This window comes from Amblyraja radiata, chromosome X (assembly GCF_010909765.2).
Source record: "Amblyraja radiata isolate CabotCenter1 chromosome X, sAmbRad1.1.pri, whole genome shotgun sequence".
Lineage (NCBI taxonomy): Eukaryota > Metazoa > Chordata > Chondrichthyes > Rajiformes > Rajidae > Amblyraja > Amblyraja radiata.
In genome coordinates this window covers 4,448,141-4,474,619 of record NC_045999.1, presented here as the reverse complement: position 1 = coordinate 4,474,619, position 26,479 = coordinate 4,448,141, and the positions used below count along the sequence as shown (strand labels likewise).

Sequence of the window (26,479 nt, the reverse complement as noted above, 5' to 3'; positions counted from 1 at the left end):
GAACTACTTCCTGGAATGGAGTTTTGCAAGTGTGACGTGGAATCTGAAATCTTGAACCCGATTCAAGTTCAAGGTCAAGCTTGCATTCCTTGTCACTTAACCAATCAAGGTACAGTGATATTTGAGTTCCCATAGAGCCATACTTAGTGAAAAGAACACACTACACACACATAAAATAAAATGTAACATCAACATCCACATTCCTCACTGTGATGGAAGACAATAAAGTGCAGCCATCTTCCTCCTTTGTTCACCCGTGGTCGTGGCTGCTGAACCCTCCGCAGTTCGCCGCTACAGAGGGTCCGATGTTCCGATTCAGATTCAGATTCAATCTTTATTGTTATTGTGCAGTGTACAGTACAGAGACAACAAAATGCAGTTAGCATCTCCCCCAGAAGAGCGAACATAGAATAATGAGCAGTAATATATATATATGTACAAACAGTAGTCGTAGTGCAATTTTTCTGGGGGAAGGAGTGTCCGGGGGGGGGGGAGGGGGGACTTGCAATCACCAAGGTGCAGAGTTAAGTAGTGTAACAGTCGTAGGGAAGAAGCTGTTCCTGGACCTGCTGGTCCGGCAACGGAGAGACCTGTAGCGCCTCCCGGATGGGAGGAGGGTAAACGGTCTGTGGCTGGGGTGAGGGCAGTGCTTCGGGGATGATCGAAACTCCGGCGTCGGGACGGATCGGAACACGGATGTTCCCGAGTCGGCCGCTTCTTATCGGAGACCGCGCGGCTTCACGGCGTTTAAAGTCCACAGGCCCAGCGGTCAGAGCACTTCTTCTGGCGATCCTCGGCAACGGATCGCAGCGCCGTCGATGTTAAAGTCCGCGCCGCGCCTGCGGCTTGAAGCTCTCCAAGGCAAGGTGGTCCCCGGGAAAGGCTGCACCAATCCAGTTGTTAGGCCTCGGGTGGGGGAGATGAGACTCTGAGAAAGTCGCCTCTCCATCGAGCTAAGTGACTGAAAAAAAGTTCCCCTCTATTCCCCCCCCCCACATAAACTAACCTGGAAACATTGAAACACACATTTCAAACAATGTACCGAAGGTCATGTTGATCATTTTACCTGGCCTGATCTCCCTGCTAATATTACCTCTCAGAGGGAGCCACCAATCCAACCTCATATTCATGGCTCATAGTTATTTTGGTCAATCAATGGCCCAAATTTTTCAATTCTGATTTAAAAAAAAGCTAGAAATGGGAGTAGGAAGATCTTCGAGCCACATCTTCCACATCAATGGTGCTTCTCCAACATTATCCCCTTTAATCCTTTATTTCTCTTATTGCGCAGAACCTTGTTTGAATTAACACAGTGATTGAGTCGGTGTCCACGGGGACTGTGGGAGCCTTCTGTGAACGCTGGTCACCACAGGAGGTTGAATATATTATAGATAAAAGTATTAATATTTTAATTTGATAATTTTGTTTAAGTGTTTTCTAAATTGTTTGAGCTTTCTACCATCCCTTGTAAATTGTACATTTGTTTAAAAATCTAATAAAAAAACATTTACTTGCCCACTACTCTCTGACTGTTCCTTCCTACACACTTTATTTCCAAGTTTGGTCTCTTAAAGTTGGGGTCTTGCTAAAGCCGATGCCTAACGCCAGCTATAAATGGCAAAACAAGACTGCAACGACCAGGTTCAGGAATAGCTACTTCCCCACAGCCATCAGGCTATTAAACTCGGCTCGGACAAAACCTTGAACATTAATAGCCCATAATCTGTTTATTTATCAGTTTTATCTGTTTATCAGTTTATTTATTCATGTGTGTATATATTTATACAATGGTATATGGACACACTGATCTGTTCTGAACGTGCCCACTACGTTCATTCTCTGTGCTTACATAGAAACATAGAAAATAGGTGCAGGAGTAGGCCATTCGGCCCTTCGAGCCTGCACCGCCATTCAATATGATCATGGCTGATCATCCAACTCAGTATCCTGTACCTGCCTTCTCTCCATACCCCCTGATCCCTTTAGCCACAAGGGCCACATCTAACTCCCTCTTAAATATAGCCAATGAACTGTGGCCTCAACTACCTTCTGTGGCAGAGAGTTCCAGAGATTCACCACTCTCTGTGTGAAAAATGTTTTCCTCATCTCGGTCCTAAATGATTTCCCCCTTATCCTTAAACTGTGACCCCTTGTTCTGGACTTCCCCGACATCGAGAACAATCTTCCTGCATCTAGCCTGTCCAACCCCCCTTAAGAATTTTGTAAGTTTCTATAAGAGTCTTACCACGAGTTTGATTTTTTTTTAAACTCGGGAGAGCTCTTGGAATGAACTCGTACCGTGGGACAGGGCCATAAGTCTGGTGGTACGTGCAGCCATGCTCCTATATCGCCTGTGTTCAAGAAGGAACTGTGCAGGTGCTGGAAAATCGAAGGTACACAAAAATGCTGGAGAAACTCAGCGGGTGCAGCAGCATCTCTGGAGCGAAGGAAATAGGTAACGTTTCGGGCCGAAACCCTTCCGGGTTTCGACCCGAAACGTTGCCTATTTCCTTCAGGGTTTCGACCCCGAAACGTCACCCATTCCTTCGCTCCATAGATGCTGCTGCACCCGCTGAGTTTCTCCAGCATTTTTGTGTACCTCCTATATCGCCTGCCTGACGGTAACAAGGAGAACAGTCTTGGTGCTGGGCGGCTGCGGTCCTAGATGATGCTGTGTGCCTTCTGCGGGCACCGCCTGTGGAAAATGTCCTGAATGTCCGGGAGACAGTTGCCAGACAGTGATAGACAACGCTATCTATAATGTAATCAATGAACAATATTGGGGGGGGGGGGGGGGGGGTTGTAACTCCAAAAGTCTTGCACGCCACACAATGAATTGAAACTTAATGGCGTAATAGTTATTCATTACTGCTCTGCTTTGATTCTAAGAAACTAAGTGTGCAGTCTGAAAGTAATTGCTGGGGAAACTCAGCGGGTGCAGCAGCATCTATGGAGCGAAGGAAATAGGCGACGTTTCGGGCCGAAACCCTTCTTCAGACTGATGGGGGGTGGGGAAAGAAAGAAGGAAAAGGGGAGGAGGAGGAGGAGCCTGAGGGCGGGCGGATGGGAGGGTGGGAGGAGACAGCTCGAGGGTTAAGGAAGGGGAGGAGACAGCACGGGCTAGCCAAATTGGGAGAATTCAATGTTAATGCCATAAGGACGCAAGGACCCCAGACGGAATATGAGGTGCTGTTCCTCCAATTTCCGCTGTTGCTCACTCTGGCAATGGAGGAGACCCAGGACAGAGAGGTCGGATTGGGAATGGGAGGGGGAGTTGAAGTGCTGAGCCACCGGGAGGTCAGGTAGGTTATTGCGGACTGAGCGGAGGTGTTCGGCGAAACGATCGCCCAACCTACGCTTGGTCTCACCGATGTAAATCAGCTGACATCTAGAGCAGCGGTCTGAAAGGTCAGGTCAAGTCAAGTCAAGTCCATTTGTCACATACACATAGTGAAATGAAAAGTGGCAATGCTCGCGGACTTTGCGCAAAAAGACAAACAAACACACCACAAACAGGATGGAACAGAATCACATATTCCTTTACATATTAAATATTGTGGGCGGAAGGAAAAAGGGGGAAAAAAACAGCAATTTTAAATATGTATAAATATATTATTAAAACATTTTGAATAAGGACTTTGAGATAATTCCTTCAGGACAGGTTAATTTACATTCATAACATTTTCTCGCTAAGATTCAACACTTAAACATAATACAAGGATTAGATAGAACAATGTGCTGTTTAAATAGGAAAGAAACTCACCACCAGGGCATAACTCTGGAACTGGACGCTTTTCCTATGAAGAGAGGAAAAGTTCTTTAGAAACATAGAAACATAGAAAATAGGTGCAGGAGTAGGCCATTCGGCCCTTCGAGCCTGCACCGCCATTCGATATGATCATGGCTGATCATCCAACTCAGTATCCCATCCCTGCCTTCTCTCCATACCCCCTTGATCCCTTTAGCCACAAGGGCCACATCTAACTACCTCTTAAATATAGCCAATGAACTACCTTCTGTGGCAGAGAATTCCACAGATTCACCACTCTCTGTGTGAAAAATGATTTTCTCATCTCGGTCCTAAAAGACTTCCCCTCTTATCCTTAAACTGTGACCCCTAGTTCTGGACTTCCCCAACATCGGGAATAATCTTCCTGCATCTAGCCTGTCCAACCCCTTAAGAATTTTGTACGTTTCTATGAGATCCCCCCCTCAATCTTCTGAATTCTAGTGAGTACAAGCCGAGTCGGAGATAAGGTTTTTCCTGGAATAACTTATTTGAGAAAAGATTCCAGCTGTTAATTACACGTGAACTCTCCTCCTCTCTCAAGCCCGTGAATTCTTTGTCTCACTTGGGAGTCAAGAAGTCTCCTTCAACAGTCCATTAGCCTAATGCCCCTGTCCCACTTAGGAAACCTGAACGGAAACCTCTGGAGACTTTGCGCCCCACCCAAGGTTTCCGTGCGGTTCCCGGAGGTTGCAGGTGGTTGCCGGAGGTTGCAGGTAGTGGAAGCAGGTAGGGAGACTGACAAAAACCTCTGGGGAATCGCATGGAAACCTTGGGTGGGGCGCAAAGTCTCCAGAGCTTTCCGTTCAGGTTTCCTAAGTGGGACAGGGGCATAAGCACACACAAAGATGAGCAAATCTTGTGTCTCTCCCTCAACCATAAAGGCAGGAGACCCTTAAAAACAAAGACAAATCTCACAGCTTTTCATTTTCTTCTCGAATTGGCAAAGGAATCTAAAATACATCATGGCTTCTTATGCGGACATGGTCTTCATTAAGGTGGTCTTTTATTCGATCAAGTTAACATCTCGAGCACAGCATCCTTTGCGACATTACTCTAGAATGTATCGATCGGTCCAGGTAATACTTTCCAATCTGCTAGTGGGATATCGATCACCTCAAATCTTCCACGCCCCTTACCTACTCTAACCTCTCCCCCCCCCCCGAATGTACAGCCCTCCACTCACTCTGCAGAAACCCCGACTTGGTGATCAAACCTGCCGACAGGGGAGGTGCCGTGGTAGTCTGGCGCGCTGACCTCTGCTGGACTGAGGCCAGCCGACAACTCTCAGACACCTCCCTCCTCCTACTTATCCTTGGAGCATGACCCCACAGACGAGCACCAGGCCTTAATATCACACACCATTACTGACTTCATCACTTCCGGCTCTCTGCTCACTAAAGCCTCCAAACGTATCGTTCCCCAGCCCTGCAAGGCCCGATTTTATCTTCTCCACCAAAATACACAAACACAACTGTCCTGGCAGACCAGACCCATTGTTTCTGCTTGCGCATGCCTTACCAAATTAATTTCCACATACCTCGATTCAACCCAACCCCCTCCTGGTCCAATCCCTCCCCACCTACGTCCAAGACACCTCACACACTCTTCGTCCCTTCACAATGGCTTCCGTTTTCCAGGCCCCCCCCACTCCCTCATCTTCACCATGGATGTCCAGTCACTCTACACCTCCATCCCCCACCAGGAAGGTCTCAAAGCCCTCCGTTTCTTCGTCGACCGCAGAACCAGCCAATACTCTCCTCCGCCTAGCGGAGCTGGTCCTTACCCTCAACAACTTCTCCTTCGACTCCTCCCACTTCCTCCAGATCCAAGGCGTAGCTATGGGCACTCGCATGGGCCCTAGCTATGCCTGCCTCTTTGCAGGGTACGTCGAACAATCCCTGTTCCAGGCGTACACCGGCCCTATCCCCGGAACTCTACCTCACCTACATTGACAACTACATTGGTGCTACCTCCTGCACCCATGCAGAACTCACTGACTTCATCACCTTCACCACTAATTTCCATCCTGCATTCAAATTCACTTGGACCATCTCCGACATCCCCCTTCCGTTTCTAGATCTCACCGGCTCCATCACAGGAAACAGACTATTCACCAACATCTACAAACCTACTGACTCCCATAGCTGTCTAGACTACACTTCTTCCCACCCTTCTTCTTGTAAAGACTATCTCCCCTACTCCCAATTCCTCCGTCTATGCCGTATCTGCGCCCAGGACAAGGTTTTTCATACCAGGGCATTGGAGATGTCCTCATTCTTTAGGGAACGGGGGTTCCCCTCTTCCATTATAGACGAGGCTCTCACTAGGGTCTCCTCAATATCCCGCAGCTCCGCTCGTACTCCCCCCTCCCCCCTCTGGTAACAAGGACAGAGTCCCCATTGTCCTCACCTTCCACCCCATCAGCCGTTGTATACAGCATATAATCCTCCAACATTTTCGCCACCTCCAAAGGGATCCCACTACTGCCCATATCTTCCCATCTCCACCCCTTTCTGCTTTCTGCAGAGACCGTTCCCCTCCGTAACTCCCTGGTCAACTCGTCCCTTCCCACCCAAACCACCCCCTCTCCCCAGGTACTTTCCCCTGCAACCGCAGGAGATGCAACACCTGTCCCTTTACCTCCCCCCTCGACTCCATCCAAGGACCCAAACAGTCTTTCCAGGCGAGGCAGAGGTTCACTTGCACCTCCTCCTCCTCCTCCTCCAACCTCATCTACTGCATCCGCTGCTCCTGGTGTCAACTTCTCTACATCGGCGAGACCAAGCGCAGGCGCGGCGATCGTTTCGCTGAACACACCCGCCTTAACCAAACGGATCTCCCGGTGGCTCAACACTTCAACTCTCTCTCACATTCCCGTCCTGGGCCTCCTCCAGTGTCAGAGTGAGGCCCAGCGCAAATTGGAGGAACAGCACCTCATATTTGGCTTGGGTAGTTTATGAACACTGACTTCTCCAATTTCAGGTAGTTCTCTCTCTCTCTCTGTTCATCCCCTCCCCCCAACCCCTCACAGTCCCACCAGTCCCACTGTCTCCGCTTACATTCTTACTTTGTCCTACCCACTCCTTCCCTGACATCAATCCGAAGAAGGATCTCGATCAGAAATTCCTTCTCTCCATAGGTGCTGCCTTGTCCCGCTGAGTTTCTCCAGCATTTTGTGTCTAACTTCGATATTACCAGCATCTGCAGTTCTTTCTTAAACAATATATTCTCTTCTTTCTTCCTTCCAAGCACTCATTTCTGTTATCTTTCTTTGTAACACTCCTTGTGTTGGTGCCTGAGCCCTGTGATTCGTTTGGTAAAACAACCAGGTGAAGAGCCGTTGGAAAATTGTCAGACGAAACCAACCTAATTCCTAGCCATCAGAACATTAGAACACCACGATTAAAAAAAACAGACTCATCAATGCTGTTCAAGAAGGAACTGCAGATGCTGGAAGATCGAAGGTACATAAAATTGCTGGAGAAACTCAGCGGGTGCGGCTGCACCCGCTGAGTTTCTCCAGCAATTTTGTGACTCATCAATGCTGTTTGGCGATGAGACAAAGACAAAGACCCATAATTCGATACATTCTAGAGTATGTCGCAAGATCAATAACTGGGAAAAACATGGAAGTTCCGAAACCTGGGTAGGATTTTCTTCAATAGAAAACAATGTGGATTTTGAAACCACAAAACGATTACTAAAACTAGTAGTCTCGACTCGAGACGTTGCCTACTCCTTATCTCCAAAGATGCTGCCTCACCAGCTGAGTTTCTTCAGCATTTTTTCTCTGCAGTAAATTTCTCAGAGTGAGTTTGCTCCAGAATTGGTTCTGCATTTCTTAGGTAGTCATTGACAAGTGTGTTAAAGGGCTGGAATTCTTCTTAATACATTGTCACAGCACACAAGGTGGTGGCTAAAATTAGACTCGATCTGCACAGGTTCCTATTAAATATAACTTGGAATGAATAATTGAATATCACACCCACCCATGAGTTAGAAACATAGAAACATTGAAAATAGGTGCAGGAGTAGTCCATTCGGTCCTTCGAGCCTGCACCGCCATTCGATATGACCATGGCTGATCATCCAACTCAGTATCCCATCCCTGCCTTTCTCTCCAGACCCCCTGATCCCTTTAGCCACAAGGGCCACATCTAACTCCCTCTTAAATATAGCCAATGAACTGTGGCCTCAACTACCTTCTGTGGCAGAGAATTCCACAGATTCACCACTCTCTGTGTAAAAAATGATTTTCTCATCTCGGTCCTAAAAGACTTCCCCTCTTATCCTTAAACTGTGACCCCTAGTTCTGGACTTCCCCAACATCGGGAATAATCGGGAGTTGAATGCTCCCGATGCCTACAATACCCTCCTTCACTTCATGTCTTCTTGTTCAACATCACTGCTTTCCTTGTAGCCACTTCACCAGCATTTATGTGACAATAAGACTCTGCGTCTCATTCTGAAGAAGGGTCTCCACCCGAAACGTCACCCATTCCTTCTCTCCAGAGATGCTGCCTGTCCCGCTGAGTTACTCCAGCATTTTGTGTCCACCTTCATTCTTTCAAGCATTGGCTTCCATGATCTTGCTTCGTGTGATGGATGGAGTATCATCTACTTATTCTTAGGGGGGAAGAATACTGGAGGATACATAGGATGCGAAGCAAGAGACGTTAGCTTGATGGATGGAAAAACCAATTGAATGAAGAATATGTACATAAGAAGATCACACTGTCAAGGTAGTACTGTAGGTACAAGTATTTTAGATTACTTTAAGGTGCACATTCCAGCAGAAAATGAAAAGCTGGGAGATTTCTCCTTGTACCAAATTCGTCTCCTGCCCTTATGACCAAGAAAACCTTTGGTTTTTAGAAACATAGAAAATAGGTGCAGGAGGAGGCCATTCGGCCCTTCAATAGATAATAAACAATAAACAATAGGTGCAGGAGTAGGCCATTTGGCCCTTCGAGCCAGCAATGCCATTCAATGTGATCATGGCTGATCATCCCCAATCAGTACCCCGTTCCTTCCTTCTCCCCATATCCCCGCTATTTTTTTAAGAGTCCTATCTAGCTCTCTCTTGAAAGTATCCAGAGAACCTGCCTCCACCGCCCTCTGAGGCAGAGAATTCCACAGACTCACAACTCTCTGTGAGAAACAGTGTTTCCTCGTCTCCGTTCTAAATGGCTTACTCCTTATTCTTAAACTGTGTGTGGCCCCTGGTTCTGGACTCCCCCAACATCGGGAACATGTTTCCTGCCTCTAGCGTGTCCAAGCCCTGAACAGTCTTATATGTTTCAATGAGATGCCCTCTCAATCCTTCTTCGAGCCAGCACTGCCATTCATTGTGATCATGGCTGATCATCCCCAACTGGTGCCTGCCTTCTCCCCATACCCCTTGATTCCACTAGCCCCTAGAGCTCTAACTCTCTCTTATCTTTGATCTAATCTGACCAGATGGTAAGAATTAATAGGCTCTGATCTGTCTACTTTTCTAAGGGCTTGTCTTTGTTGAACAAGGGCGTTGAACAGCGGCGCAGATGGGATGGTGTCACTGAGCCGTGACATACACGGTCCTGTCACGCATTGACAACAATAGGGGGAAGATTACCTTGCCCCCGTCAACGGGGTTTTCACGGGCTAGCCAGCCACGTACCTTGCATTCAAAAGCTAGCTTGTAGCGGACTGATAGCAAAGCTGGGACGAACATTAGCCTAGGCACAACTCGAACCCACAATTCCACCACCACTCAGACCCAGAACTTGTACCAGAGTTGTACATTACTCCTTAATGCACGTTAGTTTAGAGCCAAAGACCCTTCGGCCCACCTAGTCCATGCCGACAGGTACACACAAAAATGCTGGAGAAACTCAGCAGATGCAGCAACATCTATGGAGCGAAGGAAATAGGCAACGTTTTGTTTTCTTCGTCCAAACCGACCACTCTTTCCCTCCACTCAGATCTATACTATCCCACTTGCGCGTTCACTAGGAGGAGGAGGGGGGGGGGGGTGCTATTCGCAGAGGTCAATTAAGCTACAAGACCCCTGTGTGGGGTGTGGGAGAGAGAAGGTCCACACACTCCACACAGACACAGCGACCGAGCTCAGGATCGAACCAGCATCTGGGAAGGGAATGGACTGAAGAGTCTGAAGGAGGATCCCCGACCGACCCTTCTTGTCCATTTCCCACCTGGCCTGCTGAGTTCCTCCACAGGACACAACGACCAGGGACCCTGACCCTGTGAGATGTGGAACCCCCCCCTACCCCCGATAAGTGTGTCGATTTCGACCTTATGACTTCATACAAGAGTACAAGCTGTAAAAGAGTAAATAGCAAGTGGCGTGTTACCAGTTTCAACTCTCCACAGTTCAACACTAACGCTAGGTTCTCCTGCGACATGGTTGGTTTGAAGTTAGTTTCCTCTTTACTTTGGACTTCTGTTCCGGATTTTGGGCTGCAAGCTCCGTTGCAGTTGTATTAGCTCTAATTGAACCACTAGTTTCCCCTCTCTCGGACGTGTTCTGCCCTTTTCCCTCCAGCTGATGAGACGCCCGCCCTTCCTGCACCAGAGCAACCGTATAACCTGAGTTGTTAACCCCAGCAAGGGGGTTTAGTGTATTCAGCTCATAGACAACACCCATGGCAACCTTTGAGACGTCGGGGGGCGTCATTGGTCCCCATAGTGACGTCTGTTAGGGGGGATGTCCAACCCTGCTGGGCTATGATTGGTGAATATGCACCCCCTTTAGCAGGGGGCTTGACCAATTAGCCCCTCCCCCTTGCCCCCCATCCCTACTCACCACCCAGCCTCCCCCCATCCTCCATCCAGAGAAACCAATTGAGTTGGCACTGGCTGGCCAAATAAAATTGTTTCCCCACCCATTGGGCAACCCATTGGAATTGGGTTGTCTAAGGACGAGGTATGGTTGGATGGATGGCTCCCACCAGCATTCTCTGGAGGAACTCAGCGGGCCAGGCAAGCGTCCACGGAGGGAGATGGACAGAAGGGTCAGATTCTGCAGTCCATTCCCTTCACAGATGTTGCCTGACCAGCTGAGTTCCTCCAGCACTCTGCGCTTTTCTCAAGCTTCCAGCATCTGCAGTTTCTTGTGTCACTCTTTTGCTTGTTCTACTGCAGTTGTACAGGGTATTGGTGAGACCACACCTGGAGTATTGCGTACAGTTTTGGTCTCCAAATCTGAGGAAAGACATTCTTGCCATAGAGGGAGTACAGCGAAGGTTCACCAGACTGATTCCTGGGATGTCAGGACTTTCATATAAAGAAAGACTGGATAGACTTGGCTTGTACACGCTAGAATTTAGAAGATTGAGGGGGGATCTTATAGAAACGTACAAAATTCTTAAGGGGGTGGACAGGCTAGATGCTGGAAGATTGCTCCCGATGTTGGGGAAGTCCAGGACAAGGGGTCACAGTTTAAGGATAAAGGGGAAATCCTTTAGGACTGAGATGCGTAAAAATTTTTCACACAGAGAGTGGTGAATCTCTGGAACTCTGCCACAGAAGGTAGTTGAGGCCAGTTCATTGGCTATATTTAAGAGGGAGTTAGATGTGGCCCTTGTGGCTAAAGGAATCAGGGGGTATGGAGAGAAGGCAGGTACAGGATACTGAGTTGGATGATCAGACATGATCATATTGAATGGCGGTGCAGGCTCGAAGGGCCGAATGGCCTACTCCTGCACCTATTTGCTATGTTTCTATGTTTCTTTTCTGTCTCTGCCCTAAGAATCTGAAGCCATTGTCCTTTGTGTGCTGGCCTCAGGGACACAGTGAACCCACTTTCAATACACCACTCCATTTATAGTATGGTTGCAGTCCCAGCCTAGCATGGGTTTTAGCTGATTGTACAGTAAATAACTGCATTTTAGAAGAAGTCTGAAGAAGGGTCTCGACCCAAAACGTCGCCCATTCCTTCGCTCCATAGATGCTGCCTCACCCGCTGAGTTTCTCCAGCACTTTTGTCCACTTTGCATTTTAGAAAATGCTTTATGATATTGTAATGGCTGGAGGTCTGGGTTACTGGTCTCCAGATGTTCAAATCTCACCCCCCCCCCCAGCAGTTTGGATTAGTTTAATTTATAATTTTTCACAAAGCTTTTGTTATCCGTGCCATCCAGCCAAAGACAAGAATGAAAGAAAGAAAAGAAAGTATAAAAAAAAGATGAATACAATTAGAATAAAGGGGAGGCCATTTAAAACTGAGGTGAGAAAAAACTTTTTCTCCCAGAGTTGTGAATTTATGGAATTCCCTGCCCCAGAGGGCAGTGGAGGCCAAGTCACTGGATGGATTTAAGAGAGAGTTAGATAGAGCTCTAGGGGCTAGTGGAATCAAGGGATATGGGGAGAAGGCAGGCACGGGTTATTGATAGGGGACGATCAGCCATGATCATACTGAATGGCGGTGCTGGCTCGAAGGGCCGAATGGCCTCCTCCTACACCTATTTTCTATGTTTCTAATTAAGTGTCCACGTAAAGGGCACAGCATTTAGTGCAAGATAAAGTCTGATTAAAGATATTCCAGAGGTCTCCAATGACTTAAGTTCAAGTCAAAGGTAGACAAAAATGCTGGAGAAACTCAGTGGGTGAGGCAGCACCTATGGAGCGAAGGAATAGGTGACGTTTCGGGTCGAGACCCTTCTTCAGACTGATGTCGGAGGGGGGGGGGGGTGGGGCGGGAAGAAGAAAGGAAGAGGCGGAGACAGTAGGCTGTTGGAGAGCTGGGAAGGAGGGAGAAAGCAAGGACTACCTGAAATTGGAGAAGTCAATGTTCATACCGCTGGGGTGTAAACTGCCCAAGCGAAATATGAGGTGCTGCTCCTCCAATTTGCGGTGGGACTCACTCTGGCCACGGAGGAGGCCCTGGACAGAAAGGTCGGATTGGGAATGGGAGGGGGAGTTGAAGTGCTGGGCCACTGGGAGATCAGGTTGGTTATTGCGAACTGAGAGGAGGTGTTGGGCGAAGCGATCGCCAAGCCTGCGCTTGGTCTCACCGATGTAGAGCAGCTGACATCTAGAGCAAGTCAATATATTTATATGGAAAGTATAAAACAATTCAGCAGCCAATTTACATGAGGCCAGTTCACACCAAGACCAATGACAGTGTCCAGAACATCTGAGTTAGTAGTTGAGGCAGAAACAGGCCAGATATGTGGGGCAAAGTCAAGACACTACCGACTGCTGATACTGGGATCTGCAGCCAAAAAAATGCTGGAGGAGCTCAGCGGGTCAGGCAGCATCTGTGGAGACAGAGAGATAGGCGACGTTCAGATCCTGCATCAGGACCGAGTGAGTGGAGACGAGGTAGCCAATGTCAGGATGGAAGGTGATGCGTGGAAGCAAGGAACTGCAGATGCTGGTTTATTAAAAAAAATGCTGGAGTAACTCAGCGTTTCAGGCAACATCTCTGGAGAACATGGATAGGTGACGATTTGGGTTGGGACCCTTCTTTAGACTGAAGCCATGGGCCATTCGGCCCATCGAGCCTGCACCGCTATTTAACGCAACTTTGGCTGACCATATTCCCACATATCCACCCATGATTTTTATTGCATCGTGAAATGTATTGATCTATTTTTTGGTGCCTTGGCCCCAACCATCCTGCCTGGCAGCAACTTCCACACAATCACCATCACCATCTTAGAAATGCTTTCTTATCTCGGTCCTAAACCTCTTTCCCTGTACCAGGCAGAATTGTGGCACAGCTGGTAGGGATGCAGTCTCACTGCGCCGGAGTTCCAGGTTCGATCCTCACCTCGGGTGCTGTCTGTGTGGAGTTTGTCCGTTCTCCAGGTAACCGGGTCGGCTTTCCCCCACATCCCAAAGGTGTGTGTTTTTTTTGTAGGTTACGTGGTGTCTGTAAATTGTCCCTATTGTGCAGGGAGTAGATGCAAATGTGGGATAACATGGAATGGGTGTGGACTTGATGGGCTGAAGGGCCTGTTTCCATACTGTATCTATCCAGTCAATCAAATCCTGAGATTTGGCAGATCAGTTTCCAAGACTAACTTCAGGGCAGTTCTTAGCAGGAGGAACACAGGAACGAGGAAGACTTTGTGAATTAACCTGTTCCGGTTTCCTGGATTACCGGTGACTAAATCCGAAACGAATACGCGGATAGAATCCCAAAACAAATATTTCACCTTTTTCTCTCTCAAAGGGAACTTTAGCCAAGACGAAAAGGGTGTGCCTGAAAACATGCCGGAGTTAAGATTGAGACAGGGAGCCGCAGTTGGTGCCAGGAGAGTTATGCCTACAACTGTTTTGAAACAGAAGTGAGATATCTACTGCATGAGATTCACAGGGTGGCCTGATGCATCATGCAGGCTCAAGAAACGTCTCTCCACAGATGCTGCCTGACCCACTGAGTCCCTCCAGGAGAAGAAACAAGGAAGGGCAGATGGTGGTTTATACATGTTTAAGAAGGAACTGCAGATGCTGGAAAATCGAAGGTAGACAAAAGTGCTGGAGAAACTCAGCGGGTGCAGCAGCATCTATGGAGCGAAGGAAATAGGCAACGTTTCGTCCCGAAACCCTTCGGGTTTCGACCCGAAACGTTGCCTATTTCCTTTGGGTTTCGTCCCGAAACGTTGCCTATTTCCTTCGCTCCATAGATGCTGCTGCTCCAGCACTTTTGTCTACCTTCGATTTTCCAGCATCTGCACAGTTCCTTCTTAAGTCACAGTTTAAGAATAAGGAGTAGACAGGCCATTTAGGACTGAGATGAGGAAAAACCTTTTTCACCCAGAGAGTTGCGATTCTGTGGAATTCTCTGCCGCAGTAAAAACACTGACTTCCTGGAATCCACCCTCTCCCAAACCTTGTTTTGTCTGAAGAAGGGTTCCAGCCTGAAGCGTTACCTATCTCCTTCGCTGCTGCACCCGCTGAGTTTCTCCAGCACTTTTGTCTACCTGGTGGTTTACAGATGCTGAGTTCCTCCAATGCTTTGTCGCTGTGTCACGGATGCTCTTAGGTTCACAAGTTCTAGGAGCAGAATCTCACCTACGTGAAAAACCTGACCACGTAGGTTTACCCCGGGCGCTCCGGTTTCACACCCCAAAGATTGTAAATTGTCTTTAGTGTATAGTGTGTGCTGGTGTAACGGAGATTGCAGGTTGGTGCAGACTTGATGGGCCAAAGGGCCTGATTCTGTGCCGTACCTCCAAACTAATCTAAAACAAAGTTTTTCACTATATACTCCGTACATGTGACAATAACAAACCATTAATGTCACATAGTACTTACATTATCCAAAGCAAAACTCAAAACACTTCCTCCATTGTCAGCTATGATCTTCTTAAATGGTGAAACTGGTTTGCCAGGCTTGGGTAGCCCATTCTTATAGAAACTTACAAAATTCTTAAGGGGTTGGACAGGCTAGATGCAGAAAGATTGTTTCCGATGTTGGGGAAGTCCAGAACAAGGGGTCACAGTTTAAGGATAAGGGGGAAATCTTTTAGGACCGAGATGAGGAAAACATTTTTCACACAGAGAGCGGTGAATCTGTGGAATTCTCTGCCACAGAAGGTAGTTGAGGCCAGTTCGTTGGCTATATTTAAGAGGGAGTTAGATGTGGCCCTTGTGGCTAAGGGGATCAGGGGGTATGGAGAGAAGGCAGGTACGGGATACTGAGTTGGATGATCAGCCATGATCATATTGAATGGCGGTGCAGGCTCGAAGGGCCGAATGGCCTACTCCTGCACCTATTTTCTATGTTTCTATGTTTCTATTCCTGCTCGTAATTCGCTATTTATAGCCTTTAATAATCTCGAAGAAAGAACTGCAGATGCTGGAAAAATCGAAGGTTGACAAAAGTGCTGGAGAAACTCAGCGGGTGAGGCAGCATCTATGGAGCGAAGGAATAGGTGACGTTTCGGGTCGAGACTCTTCTTCAGACTAATGTGGGGGGGGGGGCGGAAAGACAGTGGGAGAGCTGGGAAGGGGAGGGGAAAGAGGGAGAAAGCAGGGACTACCTGAAAATTGGAGGTCAATGTTCATACCGCTGGCGTGTAAACTACCCAAGCGTTAATACCTTTAGTAATCTTGTTCTTTTAAGCCATGCTCAACCTGACATTGTCTGGGTTTTTTTTGTATATGTCATGACTTTATTCTGATGTTGATATTAAGCATGCACAGACATTGGTTTTTTGTCCATTTGTGGTCTATGAGTTCACTGTTTCCTTTTGTGCTTTTAGATTGTTGCCCGAGCCGCAAACTTACGCACTGTGTACGGAGGCAATTGCCGACTTTTATCACAGCTGAAATATCATTTGCTTTATGACGGCATGCTGGCATTGTGACATCATTGATCCGAAATAACTCGCAGCCGAAGCTGAGCTCAGTAACACCGGTCGGTGTCTTTGGCAATATGTGTGCCCCAGAGCTCCAAACTCACTTCTCTGGACCTTGTCTGCACTTGTAGGGTGAAATGAGCTGAATGTCATAATGGCAATGTTGATGTGACTAAATACTGAACACACCCCAGGCATCTATTAAGAGGGCATATCATGACACCAAATCAAATATATCGCTAATAATTTTTCTTGAATACAAATCTCAGCATTTGACAGGAGAAAGATTCACAGCGGCACTATAAAAAACAATTGGCCATTACCAATGAGCTGGTGCAACAAAGTCGTAAAACCCAACTGTTTCAGGTCTGGGTGAAAGATGGTCAAGAATATAAATACTTATCTCATATCTCCTATTTTCTACTCTTTCTCTCACCCTTTCTTCTTTTTTACTTCTCTCTCTCACTCGCTCTCTCTTTTCATTTTTTTTTCTCATACACTACACATCACATGTTTTTTCTACTCTCTATTGCCTAGTCACTCTTTCTCTCTCTCATTTTCAAAAAATGAAAATAAAAAATGAAGCTGTACACAGAATGTAACATGCTAACATATATTTGGCACCTGAAAAAAGCTACCACTGTATTGTACTTCTAATAAATAAATTAAAAAAAACCAAACCAATGTGTTTATTACTGGTAGATTTTGTTTGGCTGTCAGGACAATTTAACGGTTCATGTTAGGGTACAGTAAAGTTTAGATTGATAGTGTGAGGAAAGAGTTAACAGACATGGTTGATTTAGACTAGGGATAGAAATAAAACGTAGAAAGAAATGAGGTGTCAGCAGAAGCCAGACTGCTAGTAGAATAGAAAGTAACGATATAAAGAACAGAGAGAAATTCAAGTAAAAAGTAGCAACAGAAAGACTTCAGCAGGGCATAGCAGAGAGATTAGAACAAAGGGGAGAGGGACACGAAGTCACGCTCAACTACGCATGCTTGATGAGATTCCATGAATATGTACACACACCCACTATGACAAGATGCCTAATTTAAATGCACATGCGATGCATGATAGGGGAGGTGTCTTTGACGTTGGGTGGGCGTTCCACGACGTTCTCGTGGGAATCTGGGCTTTATGTTATGATTGGAAGAAGCTCAATGGGGAGAGATGAGAATGTGATAATAATGAAAAGAAATGTATAAAGATAGAAGACATCCCGATCCTCGGTGTGCCTCTAGGGGACATCAGAAAAGAGGCACCTATTCTGCAGAATATGAAATTAATAAAAACACTTCTTTGTCTGAATTTGTCTCAAGAGCATTTGTGATTTTTGAATCTCACAATAGGGTATCAATAGGAGATCCATTGACTTGGCCTCCACAGCCATCTGTGGCAAATAATTCCACAGATTCACCGCCCTCTGACTAAAGAGGTTCCTCCTCATCTCATTCCTAAAGGAAAGTTCCTTTTCCCCCATCAGAACTGCCCCCTCCATCGACTCCTTTAAGTCGAGACTTAAAACTCATCTCTACTCCCAAGCCTTTCTTGACGTCCTCTGAGCGAGGGCCATTTGTATGTAGTGATGGAGTATGTAGTATGTAGTATTTAATCCATGAACCAATGTTGTATAACGTTAGTACCTCCACCAATGTAAAGCAACTTTGGCCAACGAGAGTTGTTTTTTAAATGTGCTAGATAAATAAAAGTGACTTGACTTGACTTGACTTTAATTTTGAGGCTATGACCTCTGGTCCGAGACTCTCTCACTAGTGGAAACATCCTCTCTATCCAGGCCTTTCGCTATTCAGTAAGTTTCAATGAGGTCCCTCCTCATCCTTCTAAACTCCAGCGAGTACAGGCCCAGTGCCGTCAATGATTTGTGCAGGTGTCGGAGGTTATGGGGAGAAGGCAGGAGAATGGGGTTAGGAGGGAGAGATAGATCAGTCATGATTGAATGGCGGAGTAGACTTAATTGCCTAATTCTGCGGAGTTTGCACATTTTCCCAGTGACCGCGTGGGTTTTCTCCGGGTGCTCTGGTTTCCTCCCACATCCCAAAGATAGATAGATAGATAGATATAATTTATTGCCACACAACCAGGGTTGGTGGAAATTTGGGTTGTCAGCAGCAGTACAATAATAAAGAACACACAATAAAACTGTAACACAAACATCCACCACCACCAAAGACGTGCAGGTTTGTAGGTTAAACCACGCTGCTGCCATAAGGAGATCTGCAGTATATGGCAGATCAGTTTCCAAGATCTAACTTCAAGGCAGGAGGAACACAGGAACGAGGAAGACTTTGTGAATTAACCTGTTCCGGTTTCCTGGATTAGTGACTAAATCCGAAACGATTACATGGATAGAATCCCGAAACAAAAATTTCACCTTTTCTCTCTCACTTGCATAATCCAGCTCAGTACACCCTATGCCAAAGGAAACATTAGCCAAGACGAAAAGGCTGTGCCTGTAGACATGCTGAGTTAAGATTGAGACAGGGAGACGCATTTGGTGCCAGGAGAGTTATGCCTACAACTGTTTTGAATCACCAGGGAAACAGAAGTGAGATATCTACTGCATGAGAATCACAGGGTGGCCTGATGCATCATGCAGGCTCAGGAAACACCTCTTCACAGATGCTACCTGACCCACTGAGTCCCTCCAGGAGAAGAAACAAGGAACGGCATGCTGGAAAATCGAAGGTAGTCAAAATTGCTGGAGAAACTCAGCGGGTGCAGCAGCATCTATGGAGCGAAGGAAATAGGCGGAAACCCAGAAGAGCCATCATTGGGGGGCACGGTGGCACAGCGGTAGAGTTGCTACCTTGTAGCGCCAGAGACCCGGGTTCGATCCTGACAACGGGTGCTGTCTGTACGGAGTTTGCACGTTTTCCCTGTGAAGTTTTCTCCTCCCACATTGCAAAGATGGCCAAGTTTGTGGGTTAATTGGACTTTCTAAAAATTCTATCCTCGTGCGCAGGATAGAACTAGTGTATAGGTGAATGCTGGTCGGCACGGACTGGGTGGGCCGAAGGGCCTGTTTCCAGGCTGTATCTCTAACCAAAACTAAACCATGAACATGATGAGGATAATTTGTTGCCCCATTCCATTTCTTGACTAATTGTTCAATTTTTTCCAGGCACAGAACATTATAGGACAGGAAGTGGGCCTTCACTCCACACCAACGTCTGTGCCAAACCCTTACCAACCCGCACATAATGCATATCCATCTAATCTGTGCATAATCCATGCGCTTATCAGAAAGTCTCTTAAATGCCATTGTTGTATCTGCTTCCAAATTGTACACTGGTAATCATTCGCTTTATAAAAGTTCCAAATATACCACCAGGGGGCGCCGCACGATGGCAGCCTCGCCAACAGTCTGTCTGTCTTTTCGTCTTTTTTTGTTGTTAATTTTAGTGTGTTTTAAAAGTTTGTGTTAATGTTGGGGTGGGAGATTGCAACCTTCACGTGGTCCGCCCTGTTTCGGCGAATGCCGTGCGCAATCAAGTAAGATCAAATAGAACAAGTTGTCCTACAACTTTAGGCTGTGCACGCCATACGCAAGAAGAAGTGTTAATGTTCTGTGGTTTGTTTTATGTGGGGGGTGGGGGTGGGGGGGGGGTCGGGGGAAACATTTTTTCAATCTCTTACCTTGCCGGAGATGCGATTGTTTTCCGGATCGTATCTCCGGTCGCTCTGCGGCCTAACATCATGGAGGGGGAGGCCTTGCTCCGCACTGACTTTGAGCCCCACCGCGGGGGCGTGGACTTACCATCGGAGCCGATCCCTTGCCTGGGATCGACACTCCAACCATGGCCTGCGGATTTCAACATCGAGGAACTCGCAGTCTCGGGTGGACGGGAAGCTCCAACGACGCAGAAGGCTCGACCAGCTCCGACCCGAAGCGGGGGAGTTGACATCCCCCCCCCCCCGATGCAGGAGCTTGATCGCCCCTGATGCGGAGAGCCCGAACGTCACCGGCTACGGGAGCCAAGATCGTCCCGTCAACAGAAGGCTCGAGGCCCCCGACTGCGGGGGAACAAAGAAGGGAAGAAATCGACCTTTTTGTCTCCTTCCATCACAGTGAGGAATGTGGAGGAGTCACTGTGGTGGATGTTTATATTAAAATGTATTTTGTGTGTCTTGTTGCTTTTTATTGGTATGACTACGGCAAATCAAATTCTTCGTGTGTTGCAAAACATACTTGGCTAATAAAGTATGATTATGAAATATTTTTGTCCTCTTATGCATCCTCATTCCATTTCAACATATAAGCCTCTTTTGTGGTTGCGAAACTGTCTTCCCCCAGGCCTTCCCGGGGAATTTCCAAGTCTGGACACCTTATCATAATATCTCACCATTGATGAAACATTTTAGTCCACAATGCGTTTTTGAAAGAGCTGTCCGATGTCTCAGAGCCTGCTCTTGCCCCATAGCCTTGGAATTTTTCTCCCAACAAGTACTTTCCCAATTCCCTTCAGAAAGATGGTACTGAATCTGCTTGCCCACTAATTATGGACAATAAGCTTGGTCACACCATGTAACCAAAGTTGTCTTCTTCTTTTTGTGTCCATTTCACAAATGTTGGCCTCAGTGCCATCGTCCGTCCTGAAAAGGACGCAAGCTTCCGGCGGCAATCAGTGGAAGCCATCACTTGTCGCAATAGATGATGGTGGTAGCAGAATTAGTTCAGGATACTTCCAGTTTCCAGCCCCCCGCTTCTGCTATGGGGCCCACCGTAGATGTGAAATGCACAGTGTAACCATGTCCCACAACAATCCAATGACTTAAAGAGAATGGGAAAAGGTAATCTGAGGAAAGACATTGTTGCCATAGAGGGAGTACAGAGAAGGTTCACCAGACTGATTCCTGGGATGGCAGGACTTTCATATGAAGAAAGACTGGATAGACTCGGCTTGTACTCGCTAGAATTTAGAAGATTCAGGGGGGAACTTATAGAAACTTACAAAATTCTTAAGGGGTTGGACAGGCTAGATGCAGGAAGATTGTTCCCGATGTTGGAGAAGTCCAGAACAAAGGGTCACAGTTTAAGGATAAGGGGGAAATCTTTTAGGACCGAGATGAGAAAAACATTTTTCACACAGTGGTGAATCTCTGGAATTCTCTGCCACAGAAGGTAGTTGAGGCCAGTTCATTGGCTATATTTAAGTTAGATGTGGCCCTTGTGGCTAAAGGGATCAGGGGGTATGGAGAGAAGGCAGGTACAGGATACTGAGTTGGATGATCAGCCATGATCATATCGAATGGCGGTGCAGGCTCGAAGGGCCGAATGGCCTACTCCTGCACCTATTTTCTATGTTTCTATGTTTCTATGTAACAGGACCAAGGTCTAGGGAAACCTGTGCTTCAAGGTTCAGAACTGTTCTGTGTTCAGTTTCCGGTGTCTACATGTGTAGGAAGGAACTGCAGATGCTGGTTTATGAAGATAGACATAAAATGCTGGAGTAACTCAGCAGGTCAGGCAGTCCAATCTCCCACCAAAATTCTTGGCATGCCAGATTATCAAAGGTTTACTGTAGTGTCAAATATCATCAATATGCAGCACACACTACACACTTGTAAAAAATAAAGTATGAAGTGACTGCAATTTAATCTTTCAGTGTCACATTAACAACTATTGACTTTTAATGCTTGCAGTTTCCAATGTCACAAAGTGGTGGAGTAACTCAGCGGGTAAGGCAGCATCTCTGGAGAAAAGGAATAGGTGACGTTTCAGGTCAGAACTGAAGAAGGGTTTCGACCCAAAACGCCACCTATTCCTTTTCTCCATTGATACTGCTTGACCCACTGAGTTCCTCCAGCATTTTGTGTCTATCTTTAGTATAAACCGACATCTTCAGTTCCTTCCTACACACTTTCTGATGTCATCTGGATACTTTCATTCAATGACTCATTCAATGAAGTCCAGAACAAGGGGTCACAGTTTAAGGATAAGGGGGAAGTATTTTAGGATCGAGATGAGAAAATGTTTTTTCACACAGAGAGTGGTGAGTCTTTGGAATTCTCTGCCACAGAAAGTAGTTGAGGCCACAGTTCATTGGCTATATTTAAGAGGGAGTTAGATGTGGCCCTTGTGACTAAAGGGATCAGGGGGTATGGAGAGAAGGCAGGTACAGGATACTGAGTTGGATGATCAGCCATGATCATATTGAATGGCGGTGCAGGCTTGAAGGGCCGAATGGCCTACTCCTGCACCTATTTTCTATGGTTCTATATTTCTATGACTCACTTATCAGGCTGTGAGCAGCTCTGCAATTCAATTAGCCCACATATAGAGTGCCATGGAGATGGATATATAGCATGGCAAAGGGCACTTTGGCCCACCTCATCCATGCTAAGCAAGATGCCCATCCAAGCCAGTCCAGCTTTGACCCATCTCCCTCTAAACCTCCCCTATTGTCACTGTGCCATTGTCTGCTGCATAATGACACACAATCAAGCTGTTTCATCATCAAAAATATAACTCGGACCTGCTTTGAGTGTGAAGTAAATTTCTCACAGATTCACTTAGAACGGGCGAAAGGATCACTAGCATAAACCTGTAGCTAACAATGGTGCAACACGTCATAATTGTTTGAGGACACACGGCAGAATAAGCTCGATAGCTGGCATTTTAGCAACTCAGTTACAGAATTACGTGTCACTATAGTAACATACAAATTATCCATTGTAATTATCTGGTGCCTGGAGCATATTATTGCAATGGGATTAATTTGAAATCATTTAGTTCTTTAACTGCATTTTAGGCTATTTATTTTACAGGTTTGAGGCTGATGTGATGTTGAAACATAGCTGACGGACATTGAAGATGTCGGATTAAATGTACATTTCCACGGCTGTTTGTAAAGATCACTTTTATTTTTGCACACTATTCGAGTGTCTGGGAAATGTAATTGAATTCCACTCGCCAGATCACAGCTGGAGATACATAGGGCCGTGCTGGGAGACATAAAGAGCTCGGGCAACACCTGTGGAGAAAAGGAAAAGGGCCGGGTAAGCAAGCGTATCGGGTTTGTGACCCTTCATCTGCGGAGGGCGCTCAGCATCGCCAAGGACTGCTCTCACCCCAACCATGGACTGTTTACCCTCCTACCATCCGGGAGGCGCTACAGGTCTCTCCGTTGCCGAACCAGCAGGTCCAGGAACAGCTTCTTCCCGGCGGCTGTCACTCTACTCAACAACGTACCTCGGTGACTGCCAATCACCCCCCCACCCCCCGGACACTTATTATCACTTATTATTATTTATTTAAATCATTTGCTATGTCGCTCTTCCAGGGAGATGCTAAATGCATTTCGTTGTCTCTGTACTGTACACTGACAATGACAATTAAAATTGAATCTGAATCTGAATCTTCATCCAATACACGCAAGAAAAATAATGGTCCTCAGAGGAATTAAATAGAGAGTCCGTGATGAGGCAATGGGTCGCGTTGCATAACAAAAGTAAATAAAATGTGCAGGGCACAGGCAAGGAATGAGTCTAGAGTAGTAACCAAAGATCCTATAGCGGAGCAAGATAGTGCACTCCTGCTAAGTGGGAACCATCGGAAACCATTGTTCCCATTGGAAACAATCTCCTGCGAAGATTGTCCCCGATGTTGGGGAAGTCCAGAACAAGGGGTCACAGTTTAAGGATAAGGGGGAAGTCTTTTAGGACCGAGATGAGAAAAACATTTTTCACACAGAGAGTGGTGAATCTCTGGAATTCTCTGCCACAGAATGTAGTTGAGGCCACAGTTCATTGGCTATATTTAAGAGGGAGTTAGATGTGGCCCTTGTGGCTACAGGGATCAGGGGGTATGGAGAGAAGGCAGGTACAGGATACTGAGTTGGATGATCAGCCATCATCATATCGAATGGCGGTGCAGGCTCGAAGGGCCGAATGACCTACTCTTGCAACTATTTTCTATGTTTCTATGATAGATTCAATGAGCCCCAGAGCAAACATGAAAATAATACTCAACGTCATGGAAGTACCTTCTATTGACCCAAGTGGCTTGGATCACACTTCAGCATCACTTTGATGCCCAGTCCCTTCTTTGTTGTTTCAAAGGCCTTGAGAGCATCTTTCAGAGCAAAGCGATGTGTGACCAGAGGCTTCACGTCAATCATCTTTGCAGCCAACATGTCAATTGCCACAGGCCACCTAAGAAGAATGAATGAATGAATGAATGAAAACTTTATTGTCATTCAGATATACACCTAGACACAGTGCACCTTGAACGAAATTTCGTTGCATTTGACTCTCCAATCAGGTAAATAGTAAAAGTAAAAGTGCTAGGTGCGTCCATAAAAACGCCTCATGTGCATGGTTCTGTAAAATAAATATATATAAAAAGTTTTTAAAAAGTGTCGATATTTAAAAAGTTCTAGCCTCGGTTTTGTTGATTGTTCAGTAATCTTATGGCCTGGGGGATGAAGCTGTTGCAGAACCTGGTTGTCCCGCTCTTCATGCTGCAGTACCTCCTCCCAGAGTTAAGCAGTATAAACAGTCCATATTGTGGGTGTGTGGGGGCTCAGGTAATGCCCTTAGCTCTAATCAGACAGCGCTTGTACCCCATGTCCATGATTGAAGAGCAAAGATAGTTAGTAATAAGTCATTTTTCAAGGTACTATTATGCCCCTGTCCCACTTAGGAAACCTGAACGGAAACCTCTGGAGACTTTGTGCCCCACCCAGAGGTTTCCGTTCAGGTTTCCTAAGTGTGACAGGGGCATTACACTTCTTGAACCTGATATTGAGAGTGAGATTAATGTGGACCAGGGAAGTTCAGTGAGCGTTCAGGTACTTGATGGCATTTTTTTTTAAGACAGAGGATGTGGATTGCAGCATCCCGAATGTTGTCTTAGCTCATATTTTAAATGCACCTTTAAAATGCAAAAATAGGTGCATTAAAAAAAAAATGATTAGAGGAATATGGAAGACCAAAAACAATTTAAACGAATAAAGTCGTCTGTAAAAGGCATTTTTATTCTTGGTAGTTGAAAAGGCCAAAATTGAAGCATGTTACACACCAGTCATAAGGCATCTTGGGACGACAGATGGCACAATGGGCTAAGTGTTCGGCTGGCAACCGGAAGGTAGCCGGTTCGAATCCCGCTTGGAGTGCATACTGTCGTTGTGTCCTTGGGCAAGACACTTCACCCACCTTTGCCTGTGTGTGAATGTGTGTGAATGTGTGTGAGTGATTGGTGGTGGTCGGAGGGGCCGTAGGCGCAGATTGGCAGCCACGCTTCCGTCAGTCTGCCCCAGGGCAGCTGTGGCTACAGAAGTAGCTTACCACCACCGAGTGTGACTGAGGAGTGAATGAATAATGCGATGTAAAGCGCCTTGAGTATTAGAAAGGCGCTATATAAATCCCATCCATTATTATTATTATCTTTGCACATCAAGAACATCAAAGAACATCAAAGGGGAGGATGTCTGAACTTTGGTGCCTTCCCTCACAGTGGGAAACTTTGATTCCGCTGTGTGGGGGCGTTTATGTTAAAGACTATCGTGTTTGGTGCTCTTTTTTTTATTCGTATGGCTCCAAATTTGGTGACCCCAAATTTCACTGTAGGTTTGTGCATGTGACAATAAATGTCCCTTGAATCTTGAATCTCTTGGTGCCCTCTAGAGGCCAGTGCAGAGAGAGCGAATGTTAGCAACAGAGTCAAGGTTGAGATCAGAGACCACATGATGCAGTCCTTTCCCTTTCGACCACAAATTAAGCCTATCTAAGGTTTGGATTGTAAACATTTGATAATAGACCTACAGGTTACAACATGGAGCGTGCAGCGAGGGATCTGATTTCGGATTACATTTTTATCAGCTAATGAGAAAGGTGCTGCAGATGTTATGGTATAATTGGTAGGAGGGCCCTTGTACAATCCTGGACTGATGATTCAATGCAGGACAGCACGGCGGCACAGTGGTAGAGTTCAATTCAATTCAATTCAATTCAATTTATTGTCATTTGGACCCCTTGAGGTCCAAACGAAATGCCGTTTCTGCAGCCATACATTACAAACAAATAGACCCAAGACACAACATATTTTACATAAACATCCATCACATTGCTGTGATGGAAGGCCAAAAAAACTTCTCTCTCCACTGCACTCTCCCCCCCCATGTCAGAGTCAAAGTCAAAGCCCCCGGCGGGCGATGGCGAATTGTCCCGTGGCCATTAACGCCACGCCGGGTGATGCAAGGTCGCACACCGGGTCTTGGTGTTAGAGCCCCCGGCGTGTGCTCGCAAACTCCCGCGGCCATTCCAAGCCGCGCGGGGCGATGATGTAAGGCCCCGCTCCAGGTGCTCTTCAACCCCGCAACTCGGGCGGGAGAAGTCGCCGTTGCGGAAACCCCG

At 46.6% G+C, this 26,479-nt stretch overlaps 2 protein-coding genes across 3 annotated transcripts in view; both read right to left on the bottom strand.

Annotated features, from left to right (window-relative positions):
* Positions 1-1,130, bottom strand: part of LOC116968172 (sorbitol dehydrogenase-like) — a 28,827-nt gene extending 27,697 nt beyond the window's left edge. The window contains exon 1 of the mRNA XM_033014814.1: positions 1,094-1,130. Within this exon, the coding sequence (XP_032870705.1) occupies positions 1,094-1,130 (37 nt within the window). The remainder of the gene's footprint in view (positions 1-1,093) is intronic.
* Positions 1,131-22,966: 21,836 nt separating this feature from the next.
* The window catches only part of LOC116968234 (sorbitol dehydrogenase-like), a 34,615-nt gene continuing 31,102 nt past the window's right edge, over positions 22,967-26,479 (bottom strand). For both annotated transcript variants that reach the window (XM_033014916.1, XM_033014917.1), the window contains exons 10-11: positions 24,109-24,277; positions 22,967-23,097 (exon numbers count right to left, since the gene is read on the bottom strand). In XM_033014916.1, coding sequence (XP_032870807.1) covers positions 24,112-24,277 — 166 coding nt within the window. In that variant the 3' untranslated portion in view covers positions 22,967-23,097; positions 24,109-24,111. The remainder of the gene's footprint in view (positions 23,098-24,108; positions 24,278-26,479) is intronic.